At 31.9% G+C, this 18,485-nt stretch overlaps 1 protein-coding gene across 1 annotated transcript; it reads left to right on the top strand.

Annotated features, from left to right (window-relative positions):
- The first annotated feature begins 6,698 nt into the window (after window positions 1-6,698).
- LOC113404879 (methylosome subunit pICln) lies at window positions 6,699-16,157 on the top strand. The gene is made up of 6 exons (XM_026645942.2): window positions 6,699-6,991; window positions 7,059-7,199; window positions 8,338-8,439; window positions 13,610-13,743; window positions 14,479-14,568; window positions 14,728-16,157. Exons 1-6 carry the CDS (start codon window positions 6,870-6,872, stop codon window positions 14,757-14,759), a joined length of 621 nt encoding a protein of 206 aa, XP_026501727.1. The 5' UTR covers window positions 6,699-6,869; the 3' UTR covers window positions 14,760-16,157.
- Window positions 16,158-18,485: the final 2,328 nt, after the last annotated feature.

Below are 18,485 nucleotides of genomic sequence, written 5' to 3'. Positions count from 1 at the left end.
TCATTTTCAATTTCATCATATGAAAAAGGTTAAGAATTCTTTCACTAATGGTACCAAAATAATAGGCAATTTTTCTCTTTATAACTGCTTGCAATTCTTCGCAATCGCTATTTTTTCGACAAAAATCAAAATAGGACTTTTAAGCACATAAAAGCACTTTTGAATCGTTATATAAGAGTGTCTAATTAAATCTAAAAATGTTAAACCACACGGTTCGGAAAGTAGATTCTAACGAGAAGAACCGGCAACAAACTCAGATTACAATTACAGAGTAGGGCAGTTGACTATAATTAAATTTTTATCCTGCCTAGAAATCAATATCTTTAATACAATCTTGTATCGAGTAATAGACTATATTTATCAATATTTTTTTGGCATGAGCTTAAATTTTTTTATAGAACAAGTTAAAATAAGTATAATAATTCAACTAATTAAGCATTAAAACTTATGAGACTTAGTTAAATGCTTCAATCTATACATATAATAAAATTGGAGTGTCTGTTTGTAATATTAAAATAACCCATTTTTACTAAATGCATATGTATGTATACACGGTACATATACCAAAATAACATTTTTTACAATTTTTGTCTGTCTGTTTGTTCCGGCTAATCTCTGGAACGGCTGAACCGATTTCGACGGGACTTTCACTGGCAGATAGCGGATGTAATAAGGAGTAACCTAGACTTTTATTTTAGAATTATATATATCCAAATAACTTAAATTCAAACAACGCGCACGAAGTCGCGGACACAGCTAGTATTACATATAATAGATTTATTGATTTATGTAAATTATTATTTTGAAATACAATGATGGTTACGAAGATATTTTAAAAATAAATACGGTAGGTATTTATTTATGGTTTTGTCAAAGTTTTTGTTATAAGTCAACCGAGGCTGTATTCTATTTAAAATAATTACCGTAGCGTAACGTACGAACGCCAAGAACGTATTTTAATATAGAATTCACGACGTCTGCAACGTAAGCCAGAAGTTTTCGAAATTTAAATTATACTTTATTTTTCTTCTTAATCGGACAGAGACGAAGTGAGGTTAATTATCTACTGTATGGTCGTCTCTATTCATAGACAATTCACTTAGCAATTGAATTTTATATACATTTCTACAGGACTAAATATTGCTAATTATTTTTAAAAAGGGTACCAAATTATTTAGCCGTATCAAATGTATTTATCTGTAGCGAATTTACACTTTATCAAGTAAAGGCTATGTTAAATTGTTATGCTATCTGTACATTGTCAATGTCCGAGTGGCTAGTTTAATTGTGTAATACAGCAATTTTGTTGAAATTGCAAAAAAAATAATCTATATTTATCAAACATAGCCTATTTTGTTAACCTAGTAACAGAGAAATATCAGCAGTAAGACGTCTTGAAAACTTATTTCGTCTTACAGATTTTTCTTATATTCATGCTGCTATAGAAGGTTTAAAGAAAATTTAAGTTAAAATATTGGAACCTATATTATTTGCCGGCATTTTTATCTGGAATTTTCGTCGTAGTCTCAAACCTACTTAGCCTATTGGTAAACCCGGCAATGAGAATTGTGTATCACAGAATCCATTGGTATATTAAAAATATATTTGTGCAAACACTGTGGTCACAAATACACTGGCCTTTATACCTGTATCGTACAGTCTGGCTTGATTTAGCACCTAGATATTAAGCCGCACATCCCGAAGTACTAGGTTAAAATAAGTTCCGATAAGATATTAGGTTTCCCTATCCAAAAACTCTCAATAACCGCCCGGACTCTGGAAGTAAGAAGTGTATACACTCCCATGCCTCGGAAAGCACGTAAAACGTCCTGCGCTTGAACTCTTTTCTTGAGGTAATAGAGAGAGCACCTGTGTTGGCACCACACACTTCTGCACTATAATATGGCCCTGCGTAGTTGGCTGGTCTCCCTTAAGATTATCAACCGTGCCCGAAATTGGTCAGGATGACTTCATACAATGAAAAAAAAAGGTTTCGAGAATTTTTTGAGGCTCACATTATATATCATATTTTTTTAGCAAATCTTTGCACAAAACCATTTAACTATCGAATACAATTAAATTAAATGAGACCTTGTGAGTTAATTTGGTCCCATACATTTTTTCACATATAAACAATTTTACATATCAGAACGATTTTTATTCCAAGTGACTGTTTTCGGAGCTGCAAAACTTCATGACACGCACAGCGTAGTATTATATAAATTCCCAAAAATGTAACTGTGAATTCGCTACTGATCAGTGCCTTTTATAACATACGAGTGCGTATGTACGGCACATATATAACAAAATTATGCTGTTCTGCAATTACAATTACAATTCTTCTAAAATTACTAGGGTCAAATTCTGCTATTTCTTACGATTTCAATAACATTTTCTCAAAAGGGAGAGAAAGCCTAAGTCCAGCGGTGAGACACTGTTCCCGATCCAACTCAAACTCAAATCCCTATATTCAATACAGAAGCATTACACTTACTTATTGATTGTCAAATTAAACACGACCACCAAAAAGAAAATACCCAACTTCGATCGCAACGCAACTGGATCGTGTAGAATAGTATTCGACTAAATGACACTTCATACCTCACTCGTAAAATGTTGAAAATTGATACGATCTCTTGATAAACACTACACGTAAAACATTAAGTGTTATAATTGTTATGATCAATGTCGCATATCAATATATGAAATTTCACGATCGCGGTCTGCGGTGAGTTTGGAGTTTATTCTAAAAGAATAGATGAACTGTTTATATAGATCTTTTTATGATTTATCTCTAAAGAACTAGTTAACAAATGACGATATAATTAATTTTTTGCAAAATATTTAATTTAATTGATATCGTTTAATTCTGGGATTAGAAGAATGAATTAAATGATACACCTTATTATGATAATTGATATCAATTAATACTATCTTTTACTTAACATTATTTTTAAATGACTGACTGACATACAACGCACAGCCTAAGCCGGTGCTATCAACAGGATGAAAATTTTCACAGAAATTCTTTACAAGGAATTGATGAGCACTATTTTTTCTCAAAAAGCCTAATTCAGACAATTACGATATTTAATATATAAGCAAATCGGGTAAGCTGTGCCCTAATTCATACAGGGCAATTAGTAAAAAAAATTATAAGAACAATTCAGTCATTATCAAGTATTTTGTAAGAGCAGATACCAATTTAATGGAAATACTAGAAAATAATATTCTGAATGTATTTAGGGTTCGTTACTTAAATTAGTTTTGCATTTTCAATGTTATTTGTATAATTACCAATATTTAGTTATTGTTTTAGTTTAGTTACTATATACTGGTTGTTACTGCAGACTCCCCTGTCATAGACCCTACATAGCATATCTTTCTTAGTGTCAAATATCATTTATGAAGGCGAGATTGTGACGCCGCTATCGATCGATCTCTCGATTTTTAGATGAGAGTGATTTTTGCTGTTGATGTCATTCTGGCTGAATATGAAATGGACAATCATCTCGAGGATGAATGTCATCGACAGATCGTCGTTAATTTTAATCTTAATCAATAAGAATAAGAAATACTTTATGATGGAATAACCAATTTACGCAACTGATACTCCGACATATATACAAGCAAAGGCAATGAGATTTAGACATATACAATTGTTTTTTTACGCGTCATGCACTCCTTTCATATGCGATGTTTTTTTCTCCTAACATCATTGATTTGAGGTTTATTTAAATTTAGCATATGTACTCCATTCGCTTCGTAGAGACTCAACAACAACTTAAAATGTACTGTAAGCAACTGTAAACGGCGTCGTAGACATTAAAGAGTTTTTAGAAATTTTAACTTTTAAGGAAGTAAATGGGAGAGGTCACGTTCTATATATTTTACCCATAAGAAGTCGGACGGACAGGTAGTTACAACATAAAAATACTTTAATTTGATCATAGCCAACGTATTTCTTTAGATTAACAGACTGAGGGAGAAGGCATTAACAGAGCCAGGTGAGGTTAACGCCTGCCTTTTTTTATATTTAATTTATGTTTCATTTAACCTTCAAACCGCAACTCAGCTGGACAGCACAATTCATGAAAAGCCGTACGAAATCACCGGGTGTAATAAATACTAAATTAAATCACAGTTTGCATACGGAACACTATACTCGTGGTCGGGGACGAACTTGTCCAAAATTTTAAGATTATTTAAAACGAAAATTACCTGTTAAAGTTTTGAGCAGTATGATGAAATGTGAGGAGTGAGTGGTTTAATGGCTTCCAATCTATGACAATAATTACTTTATCAATATAAATATAATTCTGCTTATGATGAAAAACAAAAAAAAACATATACTCTATTCCAACCATATGAGAAGAAAAGCCAAATAAACAACATTTGACAGCAAACTGACGCGATATCATTGGTCGAGAGCTGGATTAATCTATCATTTTCACTATGGATTTGTGAAAAAATGGCGTTTTGAACGTCGACGAAACTTATCGGAATTTTAGAAGTAAAATTAAAGTGGTAATAAGTAGTTAAGTGCAATAGTGTTGTATTATAAATAAAGATATATTAATCATAAACTCTTAGTAGTGCACTATATAGCTGAGTTATTGGCAAATCACATGAAATACGTAAATATAAGGCTTGTTTATCTTTATTCCTACTTCCATTGGAATGGGCTACATATTTATTATTAATTAAAAATAAATGTATTTAAAAAATAAACTTATGTTAATAGTGTAACTTATAACCTGTTCCAATCGAAGAAGGAATGACATATTAAAACCCTACATTTACATATTCCATGCGATTGGCTAACTCCAGCTATTTTGTGCGTCACTAACAGTTCTTGATTAATATGTCTTTATTTATAATACAGCACCATTTCACAAAACTACTCACATATATCCACTTTAATTTCACTTCCAAAGTTCCGATGACAACATCGTTGATAATCACAATGCCATTTTTTGGAAAATCTATAAGGAATATTTTAGATTATTCAAGCTGATATTGCGTCAATTCGATGTCAAATGTTGTGTATGAGGTATTTTGTCTTATTTTGGTTGGAATAAGCTATAGTAATTACCTGTTCGAATTGAATTTAGAATAGGACTTTTTGACTCTGAGTTCCATCGCAGTGATTATATGTAGTGTCAGAAAAACAATGAGCCTCATTCAATAAATATATATAGTAAAATATATTTTACCATATATTTATAGGCCGATGGAGGAGCAGATAACTCTTCCTCCATTATGTGGTAAGGCTGAGCAATATAGGCATATGTGCAGAGGAGAGAGGAGCAAAAAGCATAAGTGTATGTTTTGACCGACTATCTGATAGACCTTTTGCCTGTACCTAACTAAAAATTAAAAACAATTCTTCTCTAGTACAAACTAATTTACTATTTATTAAAACTCAAATAGGGCTCATATTCAGTTCCTTAAACAGGACATTAGACCTTTCACTTCCTATAAATAACCCTGAAATCTTGAGTGTTAACTATTCATTTTTTGTAAATTTTTACTTCTCGATAAAAGTGTTTCAAGTGGTTAGCCTTTCTTTCTGCTTTCTCGTTAAAATAATATACTAAAACAAGAAATTAATAAGTATTTTTATAAACCAAATCTTAATGTTTTCAGTTCTAGAAATAGTAAAGCATTTCTTGTCATTAAAGAAAACAAAATATTTGCGGCTTATCAACAAAATATAAAGCATTGGTTTAAACTTAAAAGAATGTTTAAAATAATAAGTATATTTACAATTATGAGAAGAATAAATATAATAAATATTTTTATGACTTACATTTAGTTCAGAAAATACTCGGTCTTGATTTGGATACATGTTTAATTTGTTGCTTATTATTATTTTAATTTATAATTTACACTGATAAGTTAACTTGTACGAATTAAATGAAAAGTAATAATACAAATAATCGAATAGTTTGTTATTGACAAGTTTGATTGACTCTTAATGATGGAATGTAATTGACAGTTAAAATTTTTTAACAAGCAACATTCTGTTGTTCTGTCCATATAACAAAGTCTATATAAGTGATTATAATAAAGTGGACATTGTGCTTGAGTTAACTCAAGGATATTATACACAAAAAAAGGAGGTTAAATATGAATTAAATTAAATTTCATACGATTAGTCTGGCCTATGGAGCGGTGAGCGGGGAAAAATGCCCCGGACGCCAAATTGAAATAATATGTGTTACAAAAGATTTGATTTACTAACTTCTAACAAATCATATGAGGAAATTTGTAAAATAGTAAAAATATAAACAAATTTTGTATGTTATACTGAGCTTGAATATAATATAATATTAGGCTTGTGAGAAGCTTTTTTCTGCTCGGTGAAGTTGTAGATTCTGGGCTGCTAATATATTATGAAAGGAGAATTATAGTTGAATATAGTAAATATTTAAATTGATTAAAGAAGAAAGTATTTTAATAGCAACATCAATATTCATTTTACCTTGAAATTATACTGTACTACTTTAATTTATTGTACATATTTCATTTGATAATAGTTCGCATAGATACTAGGAATAGAAAGAAAGATAATTCAAAATTCTAATTCTTAACGTTAAAGATATCTTTGTAATTATTCAAATCAATTACCGACTTTTTTATAAAAAAATAAAAATAATCTTAAAATTATTTTTACTCTGTAATTCAACATTCTAGTCTCAAATAGTTTTCTGTCAATTTTCGTTAGCGATTCGCAGTAAACGTGTTTTTGTGAATTTATTTTGTTTCTACATTTTCGTAATAAGCTTATTTTTAACTATAAAGTTTTATTAGCCGCCTTTGTTAAGATTAATAATATTGTCAATTATTTATTTTAAACCATTAAAATGGTCGTTGTATCTTCAACATTTGCTGTACCGGCAGAGGGAGTTTTATTTCAAACACCCTCAACTAAATTACTCGTGAACGATTTGGAATTAGGCACAGCCACTTTATACATAACAGAAAAGTAAGCACTAGAACTATCTCTGTTAAATATTCATTTATCGCTATGTAATACTGCGAATTTATTTCAGTAATGTGATATGGGGTGGTGGCGTTAATGCTACCGGGGGTGCAGCTCCGACGATATCGCTTCTTTATCCTAATATTTCACTCCACGCTATACAGAGAGAACCCATCCCAGCCTTATACATGGTTCTGAATCATGAGCTAAGGTGAGTAAACAAAGGAATATATTTATGTCGATTAATTTTTCTTTGTTTATAATTACTCAAAGTAAAAATGTATGTTGTAATATTTTTAATCCATAAATACATTATTACGATGACTTTTGACCGATATCGGCCGCGGCGGTTATTCTAATTGGATATGCGCGTAAAGTGATATTGTAATGCATCAAGACCGATGCACTATTACGTTCATTCTCAAAATCTAATGAGAAAACTATCCAACACGTTTAAATGCTTGTTCAAGTTTCAGACACGAGAACAAGTTTGCTTGAATGTAATAGGTTTATTGGCCTGACCCACTATTTCAACACAGGAACTGGAGATCTGCAGCATCATAAGCTAGGCACTAGACCAATAAGAAAGCAAAAGTAAAAAATATAGTAACTTACTTTTAATACATTTTTAGATGATTGTCGCTCAGTTGCACTATAATGGTTCGAAAAAATATAGCGAACAATGAAAGAAAAATGATGAAATAAAAAAAAACAATGTTAAATGATATAACAGCTAGTTATACTAAAACAGACTATTCCATAAAACCGTACAGTTTTTATACAATATTCTGTTGGCAAAAGTAAATATAGACAAATCTTAGGTCTAAATATTCCCTGGGATCTTTGCTGTATGAATATGAACGATATACAGTTCTTGAATAATGTTCATAGCCTCAATAGCGCAATGGTGATGGGCTACCTAACAATGTAAACATCACAGGTAACACAAGCCAGCTGTAAGTTCATTAGAGGGGTAAATAGGTATTAGTATTACCTTAAAATAGGTAATTGCTAATATTCTTAATTCTTCTTTTACAAAACTTCTTCTTTTTCATGTATAATTTTTTATATTACAACTATATTCCACACAATTGTATCCGTTGATATAATTTATGATAACAAATTCAACATTTTTCGAAACACAATATTTTTATAATCAAAATCATAGATCTCAATATTATATCAATTCAAGATCAAAGTTGTTTGTCTATCTTTATTCTTAACATTAAGCTGACATAGAGTTTACCTTTCTATTGTACCTTATTTTATAATAATTCCTATTTCTGTAGTATTTTTAGTTTTTGGTATAGAATGAGGCATATTTTTATCATACTACCAATTGATCATAGGCTACCAGAACTGACACAGCAGGCTGGAGGTGACGCACAACAGAATGAACCTGATGACGATGACGACTTTGATGCCGATGAACACCCCATCACACAGCTGCGGTAAATTATTTTAATTTTACTTAATTTAATCGATTTATACATTTTGGTCTTACTTCCAAATATGTATGCAATATAACAAAGTTCGAATCGGGTTTATCCATTCATTGGCATTTAGACGTATCACATATTTAGATATAAAGAACAAAAATATAAACAAAGAAGATCTAATATTAATAAATAAATGCTAAAGATAGTTCTTGTAATCTCGGTGATTGCTAATCAAACTGGTTTCATGCTAATTTTAGCATAAAAAAAAAACGAAATTCAAACAGGTCTTTATTTAAATTTTAGATAATGAAATATAGTTCCAATGATGAATAACTATCAATTTTAGATTTAGATTCTAAATGTATTATTTGGGTAAGAAAAATACCAGGAAAAGAAACTAAGTAAAGCCAAGTAACTAAACTGCAATCTATACATATAATAGAATCGGAGTGTCTATTTGTAATATTAAAATAAACACTTTTTACTAAATGTATACGTATGGATCCACGGTACATATAACAAAATAACATTTTTTTTTTCTATTTTTGTCTGACTGTCTGTGAGTTATGACTAGCTCTGGAACTGCTGGACCAATTTTGACGGGACTTTCACTGGCAGATAGCGGAAGTAATAAGGAGTAACTTAGGCTACAACAATTTTTTTTTTTGTTAAATTCAAAACGCGCACGAAGTAGCGGGCACAGGAAGTTAATTAAGAATAGTAACTTGTAATAACTAGACAATACCTATAAGTTCTATCACAGTCTATATCAGATCACTTGCAGGCTTACTCACCTGCCTGTGAAACATATTTTCGGATGTGATACCATTGTAATAATTTATTTGTTTATAATACAAAACTGTATACATATCATTACAGGACATGGTTGTCCTAATTCGATGTTACAGCACAAGAATATTTAAAATAAGTATATGTTATATGATATAGTCCAAGTGGCTATTGTGTGATTTGTGAGTTCACTCAGGCTGCAATCAAATAAATCCACCCTGTCGGCTATGACGTTGAGGGTACGTGACGTGCGCGTCAGCGGCGCCTCCTAATAATTGTTTGCATATTTCATCAGTTAGTCTATAAAACTCATCTTATAGGTTTTTTTTTTATATATATTTTATTGTACACCACAAAGAACACGAAACACACAGAAAAAAAGTAAAACAAAATTAGTAAAATAAAGAAACGAAAAATAAATGTTGAAAACGAGTGCTGTACAATGGGCGGACTTATAGCTAATTAGCCATCTCTTCCAGACAACCCAATCTGAGAGAGAATTTATAAAACCATCGGCGTAGGCGGTGCCGTCATAAACTTACAAATATTTACACACTAATACTTATACTTACTACATATATACATATGTATATATAATATATATCTCTATTATACACTAATACATATTTAAGATACTAAAATGTTAAATAAAGGAGGAGATTTATTAAAGTCGTCTAAATTATTATTTAGGTAATAGTTTTTAACGGGTTTTTTAAAAACCGAAATTGATGGAGCTTTTTTTATATGTACGGGAAGGGCATTCCATAACTTTATGGCCTGTACAGTAAACGAACCATTTAGGAATTTTGTTTTGTGAACAGGCATTTTGAGTGTTAGGTACCGCTTAGATCTTAATAAAGAAGGATCCCCAAGAAATTCAAATTTTTCACTTAAATACGTAGGAAAACTATAGTTAAATAGCGCACAGTAAAGAAGGGAAAGAATATGCAGGTTCCGGCGAAGACGTATAGGAAGCCACTTGAGTCTTGAACGATATTCGGAGACATGGTCATATTTCCGTAGGCAAAATATGAATCGAATAGCAATATTTTGAAGTCGCTCAAGTTTGTTCAGTTGGTCCTCGGTCAGATCAGGATAGCTTGCATCTGCGTAATCTAGAATTGATAAAAGGAGAGAGTTTGCTAGCATAATTTTGGTAGGAATTGGAAGTACAGATTGGAGTCGCCGTAATGAGCTCAACGCAGCGAATATTTTCCTACTGACTTCTTTTATTTGTACTAACCATGATAATGTCTGGTCTAAATACACACCAAGATCTTTAACGTTGGAGTAGTAGGGTATTGTAGTGCCTCTGTATTCAACGGCTGGTAAATTTAATGAATCTACCTTCGAGATCATGTCTGGACTACCAATTATGATTGCCTGCGATTTACTTGGGTTGATGTTAAGTCCGTATCGCTTACTCCACTCAGAGATTGAAACAAGATCGTCATTAATAGCATCAATCGCTGCAGGAAAATCATTAAGTGTTGCATGTCGATAAGTCTGGATATCGTCTGCATACATATGGTAGAGTGAAGAAAAGCATAAAGTGATAGAATTAATGAAAATTGAAAAGAGTAAGGAAGATAAGATGCCACCTTGAGGAACCCCAGCCTGGACATCACACCATGAGGAGAAAGTCTCATTATGATGAATACGATGTCGTCGGCCCTTGAGTTAACTTTGAAACCAATCTACCACTAATGGAGATATGTTAATAGAACCTAACAAACTCAAAAGGATTTCATGATCAACACAGTTAAATGCGTTGCTAAAATCCAAAAGAATCAAAATTGTGAGTTGTTTATTATCCATGGCTGCACGAATGTCATCCGTAACCTTAACCAGAGCAGAGACCGTGCTATGACCTGCGCGGAAGCCGGATTGGAGAGGGTTGAGGATGCAGTGATTGTTGAGGAAAGTGTTTAACTGTTGGAACACTATTTTTTCTAAAATTTTGCAAAGAAACGGAAGTATAGAAATCGGTCGGTAATCGGAGTTGTTGATAGGATTTGGTTTTTTGGGAAGTGGTATGATATGATCTTTCCAAGCATCAGGGAATGTGCTACGGGGGATGGAGTAATTTAGGATGTGGACTAAAGTAGGAGCAATAATGTCTAGGATGGGAATGAGCATTTTACGGCTTATGCAGTCAGTACCAACGGCATTCGGAGACGTGGATAATATGTTCTTCTTAACATCACATTCAGTGATAGAGGAGATCAAGTAAACGGTGGAAATTTAGAAGTTGGATGCGAGGAATGAATATTAAGCGTGCGATGTTTATTAACACTATCGAGTACACAAGGGGAAGAGAAGTGCTTATTTAAAAGCTCAACGTCAATTTTAATAGGAGAGTTATGTGCTGATTTACCAACTCCAGGTGTTTCTAGAAATTTTCAGATTTTTGAAGTGTCGCCGTTTTCGACGGATTTCTCAATGTAGCGTCGTTGAGCGTCTCTACATGCTGTATTGCATCGATTCCGAGCTTTTCTATATTTGTCGCGATTGAATCATTGTCGTGCATTTTAAATTTGTTTTTAGCAAGGTTTTTTTTTTCAATCAGCTTTTTTAATTCGTCCGACAACCACGGTGCTGGAAGGTGTTTCATCTTTACCGGTTTCAAAGGGGCATGGGTATCGTATAACTGAGTAAGCAGCGTATTAAATATTTCAATTTTGTCATTAATTGACTCAGCAGCGAATACCGACGACCAATCCAACTGGCGAGCTTCTTCACAGAGTCGAATCTGATCCATTCCTGCAAAATTACTATACAGAAGAGTTCTAGATTTAGCTTTAGGAGGACGAATTTTGTACGAAAGAAATATCAGGTCATGATAGGAAAATGCATCAGCAGGGCATTGGCCATGTTTTGAAATAAAATCAGGACATGAAACCATTATAAGATCCAGAAGGGATGGGATACAACCAGGAGAATGGTGTGTAGACTTAAGAGGTAAAACATGTAAATTGTAGGAACTAGTTATTTCTAATAATTTCTTACACCGAGAGTCATTTTTGAGTAAACAAGTGTTAAAATCACCCATTATAATGAAGTGACTGTAGGTAGGGATAAATTTATGTAATACGTTTTCAAAAGTGGTAAAATAATTAGACCGAGAAGAAGGATTGTAGAATACACCTAGGAGAAGCTTAGAGCAGGACAGACTTACTTCGATAAGCAAATGTTCGACCGCATCGGGCGGAGGTGGTTGAGCAAACGAACTGAGAACTGTGAAAGGGATATAGGAGCGTAAGTAGATCGCTACGCCACAACTCCTCCTCCCGCTACGATCATTGCGAATCAGTTGAAAGCCGGGCAACGAGTAAAGTGTCGATGGTAAAAGCAGGGCTTTAACCATGATTCGGAGATGAGGATGACATGAATATTGCGGAAGTCAAATGATGCAAGCATATCAGGGTAATGAGCCGGAACACTTTGGGCATTGATGTGAATGATATTAAAATTTTTCACAGTCGGAAAAATATGATTCGAGAGTGACATTTAGTGAAGGAATAGATGTATTGTGAAAACTATCATCACTAGAGTATCCATCAGAGGATAGGGATATGTAAACATCACTATGTATACTACCATGAGACGACATACAAAAAAAAAATATATATAAATTAAAACAAAAAAAATCTGTATTAATTATAAATAAATAAAATAAGATTAATAAATAATAAGTAATTATAAACAATATATAACTTATAATATTCTAAATAATATGACCCATTAAACTAAGTAACCAAAAAGCTATTATAGCTGCCAGCCATAATAGTTGTTACACTTAAAACATAAGTATAAATAGAACAATTTCAAAAATATGAAAGTAAACAATTGTAAAAAACGTAGATTACAAGATCAGTAACAAGTTATTACACATTCAAGAGTAGTATCAACGTAAATGAAAAAAAAGAAAAATAATAATAAAGCATAAAGTAAATAAAAAAAAAATAGAAAAAAATAAATAATATAACTTAAAATAAGCTACGACAATAATAATATTTAAGGACATAATATTACTGTGAGTACTCACTCCCTATTATTTAAAAAGGAAATATTTACGAACTTAAAAATTAAAATTTATATATGTCACCACTGGTCAGTCAGCCAGCCGTCAGCTGTCAGGTGTCAGTGTAACATATTACTGTATTATGAGCTTCTAAGTAATCTGTGCCCTGTGGCACAACTAAAAGCCATTAAACTAAGAATTGAATTGAATTGAATGAGCTTCTAACATTATGACAATAAAAAGAAAATAGTGGGTAAAATGAAGTTGTATTGTAATGATGTTGTATTGTTTTTGTATAAAACTTGTCAGTAACACGGTGCATCTTCTAGCATAAGTATATTGTATGTAATTTATAATGTCTGATTTTAGGTTCATACCCCAAAACGAATCAGATCTCAACACAATGTACTCAGCCATGAGCGAAGGGCAGGCCCTTCATCCAGATCCTGCTGATGAAGTAGACGATGATGACCCATACATGGACGGAGAGGAATTTGATGATGGTAAATTATTATTTTTATACAGTAACATTCTCAAAATGATTCTCTACTGGACAAAGGTCTACTTTTGTGGCTTTTAGTAGCTTAATTTCATTTTGAGATGTTTCATTTAATATTGTATTATAAACAAGGCTAAGTTTTATGAGAAGTCAGTGCTACTTTTACTTGGTGGTAGGGCTACGTGTTTTCGAATATATGCACAAACTCATCAAATTTTACCTTCAAACGAGAATCCTTAATATTGCTTTAATTGTGTTTGAAGAGTGAGTCAGCTAGTACAGGGACAAGTATAGTAAACAGAAAGCACAACCTTTACTTGCGCAGCAGTACATTCTCAGGTTCTTGTCGTCTATTAGAATCTCACTTGTTATCCGGCTATTGTAATATGGCCGAAAGTGTACGAATTTGTCCCCTGTAGTTCATATGTGATCATGACGAGCGGGTTATTATATATTATTATAGGGACCAAACATCTTCATTCTCAAAGTTGGTAGTGCATAGGCGATCCAAGGAATGTTTAATATTTCTTACAGCGCAAATGTCCATGGGTGGTGGGGACTATTTATCCTGAGGTGGTACCTATATCATATAAAAAAGTAGCAGCCCGAAGCAATAATGTCAAAATCACCATTATACAAAATTGAATTTGGACAATATTATTCAAAGCTTATTAGTAGCGAATTTTTCGCTCGTTCGTCCCGACCGTACTGATGCAAGTGTGTGTGTGTGTGTGCGCAGGCGACGAGGAGTTCGAGGACGCGGAGGAGAGCGCGGCGCCCGACGCGGCCGAGCGCCTCGCCGCGCTGCGCCTGCAGCACAATGGCACCGGTATGTGATAATTCGATTAATCGATCTGGATAATCCCATTTCTGATTTTTCCTTTGCATACAATCAGCATACCTGTGTGGCCTTGAATTAGCCGACTAGTTCTTCTGAACATACTCTATTTCATAGTATGTACAAAGTAATATTTTATTTATATTCCAGATTGTGAAGACGCCGAGGCTGGTGAAGAGTGATCTGTATAATTTAACTACTTGGTAATTTATTTACTCGCTAAGTATTTACAAACTCCCTGCAGAGGGACTTCCAGGTGTAATATCTTAGTTATGTTGTAATAATTTGCTATAAATGTCGATCTAGGGTTATGATTGGTGATTTGCTATAAATGTATGAATTTATGTTATATAAATTGTATGCCTAAAAAGTTTATCAATATTTCTTTAATGTAATTTATCGTTAGTTATGTTTATATAAATTTAATATACTATCTGTCCCTGTTATAAGCATATATGGCACAGTCAGAACACTGTCAGTAACACTGAATTAAAAGTAGCTAGAAGTAGTAACCGATATAGTTAATAGGCAATAATTTTAACTAATGATGTCAGTTAGGTTAGTTTTATAATTGTGTTCTCAGTAAAAGTTAATGTACTTTTACTGAGACCGCATACACCGTCATGTTATATCTTTTTCCTATTATACCACATTATAGAAATAAAATGAATCTAACTTATAGCATTACTCAAAAGTACTCTGAAAATGTTGCCAGTCACAAATAATACTGACCGGAAAAGAGTTCTGACTGTACTGACATTTATATATTCATTTAAGATCTTTATGTATTGAATAACTTAATATAAACACTTGGCTTATGCTAAACTAAGCACTGCCGCACTTCTATAATATATATACTTGGAATTACCTTATAATCTACTTCGAGGATTCCACAGACAATTAAAAGTATTTTTTGTTTGTGACACAAATAATTAGTAATGTTTCAATATTGTAATAATTGAGAAAATACGCACATTGCATTTATGGCATTAACTAAATAAATCCTTTAAAATGGAAAAAAATTATGTTTCAACTTTTCTATCAACATCTATGGAAAATATAATATTTTTGGCTATCAAAAGCAAACTTAAGTAAAACAAAACTTTTTGATACTATTTTAAAAATAATTTTCAAACCTTTGTATAAAAATTAACTTAATATCGAAAATTCGACTTGAATATGTGGCAATTTGGCTTTAATTAAATTTATTTTGTAATGTTTAAGTCCTAAAAAAATGCTTCGATGCCATATCATAAATTTAAAAATCAGGAAGCCCGCCAAAATTTGTGATGACAAGAAAGAAAATACTTTTTTAAATATCTATTGTAATTTGTAACAGATTAAAAATTTATGCCTAACTTTGTCATGCCAAATTCAGTAATTCTTTATATAGTCGTAATAAAATGTATTATTTTTGGTAAAATGTTATTGTAGTGAATAGTTTTATAAAAACGCTTAAAATGTTATTTCATTTTTCTCTGATTCTATCTCTGACCGCTCAAAGTGTTTGTATTCAGTGTTTATAATCAGAAAATTGCTCGATATCGAAATTCGAATATTAAAAGTATAATAAAAATAAATTGACTTTCATTATTTCCTCATCATTAACTGGTACTCGTTGAGACACACCGTAAATAATTTATTTGCTAAATTGTGTGATCTCATTTATACAGCTGGTAGACGGAAGGGCAAATGGGCCATCTGATGTAAGCAGTCACCACCACCCATAGACAATGGCGCTGTAAGAAATATTAACTAGTCTAGAGGTTTTACTTCGTTTTAAATTTAGTAGCTAACAAGTTACACACTATGGCCCTGAATTTTCAAAACCAGCGTGTGTGGCATACTTATATAATTTAGCACAGAAACAAGGATGGACCAAAGACTTACCCGAGGGACTCTTAAACTTCACTGCTCACTCAATCTAGCCCGCTTAGTCGTATTGAAAATTAGAAAGAAAATTAAGCATAGTTATGAAAAATTTACCGAGAACACGACAAAGTTACCCAGTACCTAGGTACGATAGATATTGGATAAAAAATCATAAAAATACTATATACGCAAGACGGGTGGGTCTTGAGTATTATTTTTCATATTTATATATTTATTATGTCATGCGTGGTCTTGTATAGAATTTTCCGACCTTTTTTAACTTATGTAGATTTTTTACTCTAACAACAAAATACGATCTTGCATTATATCGTTACATATAAATGAAACTCAACTATACACTACAGTTTTATTAGGAAAACACAATACATTATAGTTCATTTATTTTAACAATTAAGAAATAGAGCGTCGTGAAAGAATACGTACGTTTGTACTTTTTAGAAACATGCACAAAAAAAAATATTTATAAAATAAATCTTTTTTTTTCTTTATTCAACGAAACCAACTTATCGGAATATTTAACACCGGCCTAGTTACACGACGTTTCACTTAATATTAATTTATTTATAACCATATGTCTAGCTCGATTCTAAGTCGATTACCTTCGTAACCGCAAACTTATACTCGACGTAGTCACTGAACTGTCTTGCAACTTGCGATTTGTATCGTTAACTAAGTGTGCGTTTCTAATTTAGACATTATTCCATATAGATATATAATAGCCTATAATCTTCGCCTCCATTGTCTTTGCCCAATAAATTATCAAAAATCTTAAACGCCTCACATTGTCGAAAGTTTAACTTTCGAATGTTCAAGATTAAATCGATTCAGTAAATTTTTGACCTATCAATATAAATATACACCTATTCATGTAAATCTTTTAAAAAAATTTGACACAATTCGAGACTTGAAATTTTTCACAAGTCTATACGGAATAATGCCTGAATATAAAAATATATATTATAATTCTAAATGTAAGAATTAAAACTACTGATACAATTATATTAACAGTCTTAATTTCATCGAAAATTTCACAAAATTGATTAAATTTTCACCTTAACCATAAAATGTCATAATCATGTTTAAAACGAAAAAAAAAAACGATGATAAACAAATTAAAAACAAAAATCAAATTCATTGAACGATCAACAACAATATCTTGTGCAGTGTAATAATTATTTAAAGTATTTTTGCCGATTCTTGCTTAAGATACATACAATTTGATGCAAATTAAAAATCTACTATGAAAATAAGACAATTTGATGAATAAAACTATAATTAAATATAAAAAAAAACAATATATTACTTTATGGGATATTAATATATTGGATTCAGATGACATTGTCCGATGGGTTTACTTACGGCTAAATATCTTTGATAAGCCGATTAAAACTGGGTATGTTATATAACTTAAAGACTAATTGTCCGTGGCTTTTAATTTTGCATGTTTAATAAATATTATTGATTTACGTTCATAGATATTTCTAATGGATTCCTGATGTAAAAGGAATTGAAACCGGTCTTAGATCAAGATCAGAGGTTTCAATCATGCAACATTTATGCTTTATAATATATATATGTATAGGTTAAGCCGTATTAATTAAATTTATCAGATAATCATATGAAGCTACGTTAACACAACCATAGTCGCACAACTATCCAATGTTGCTATTTATGTCATCTGAAAATTCAAATCAATCATAAAAAACGGCAACACCGAAACATTGGCAGTCGTAATTCCCATACAAAATATATATGCCATTATACATAACTCTAAATAGCCATTGCTGGGCAAATAATGTAGAAGACTAAAAGGATCCAAGTTTTCTACTCACAATTCCAATTCGTAATTAATATGTAGTTAAATATCTTTAGATGTTAATATTCTTCATAATTTTGTACTTTAAGCATTTGAGAGTGGTCAGTGACAATCAGGACAGACCTACATCTAGCCGTAAAGCTTAAAAGCATGACTTGCAGCTCTACATGATACTTCTCGGTTATATAACAAGAACTAT

This window comes from Vanessa tameamea, chromosome 27 (genome assembly GCF_037043105.1).
Source record: "Vanessa tameamea isolate UH-Manoa-2023 chromosome 27, ilVanTame1 primary haplotype, whole genome shotgun sequence".
Taxonomy (NCBI): Eukaryota; Metazoa; Arthropoda; class Insecta; order Lepidoptera; family Nymphalidae; genus Vanessa; species Vanessa tameamea.
Note: the sequence above shows the minus strand (reverse complement) of the source record. Positions and strands in the feature narration are given on the sequence as shown.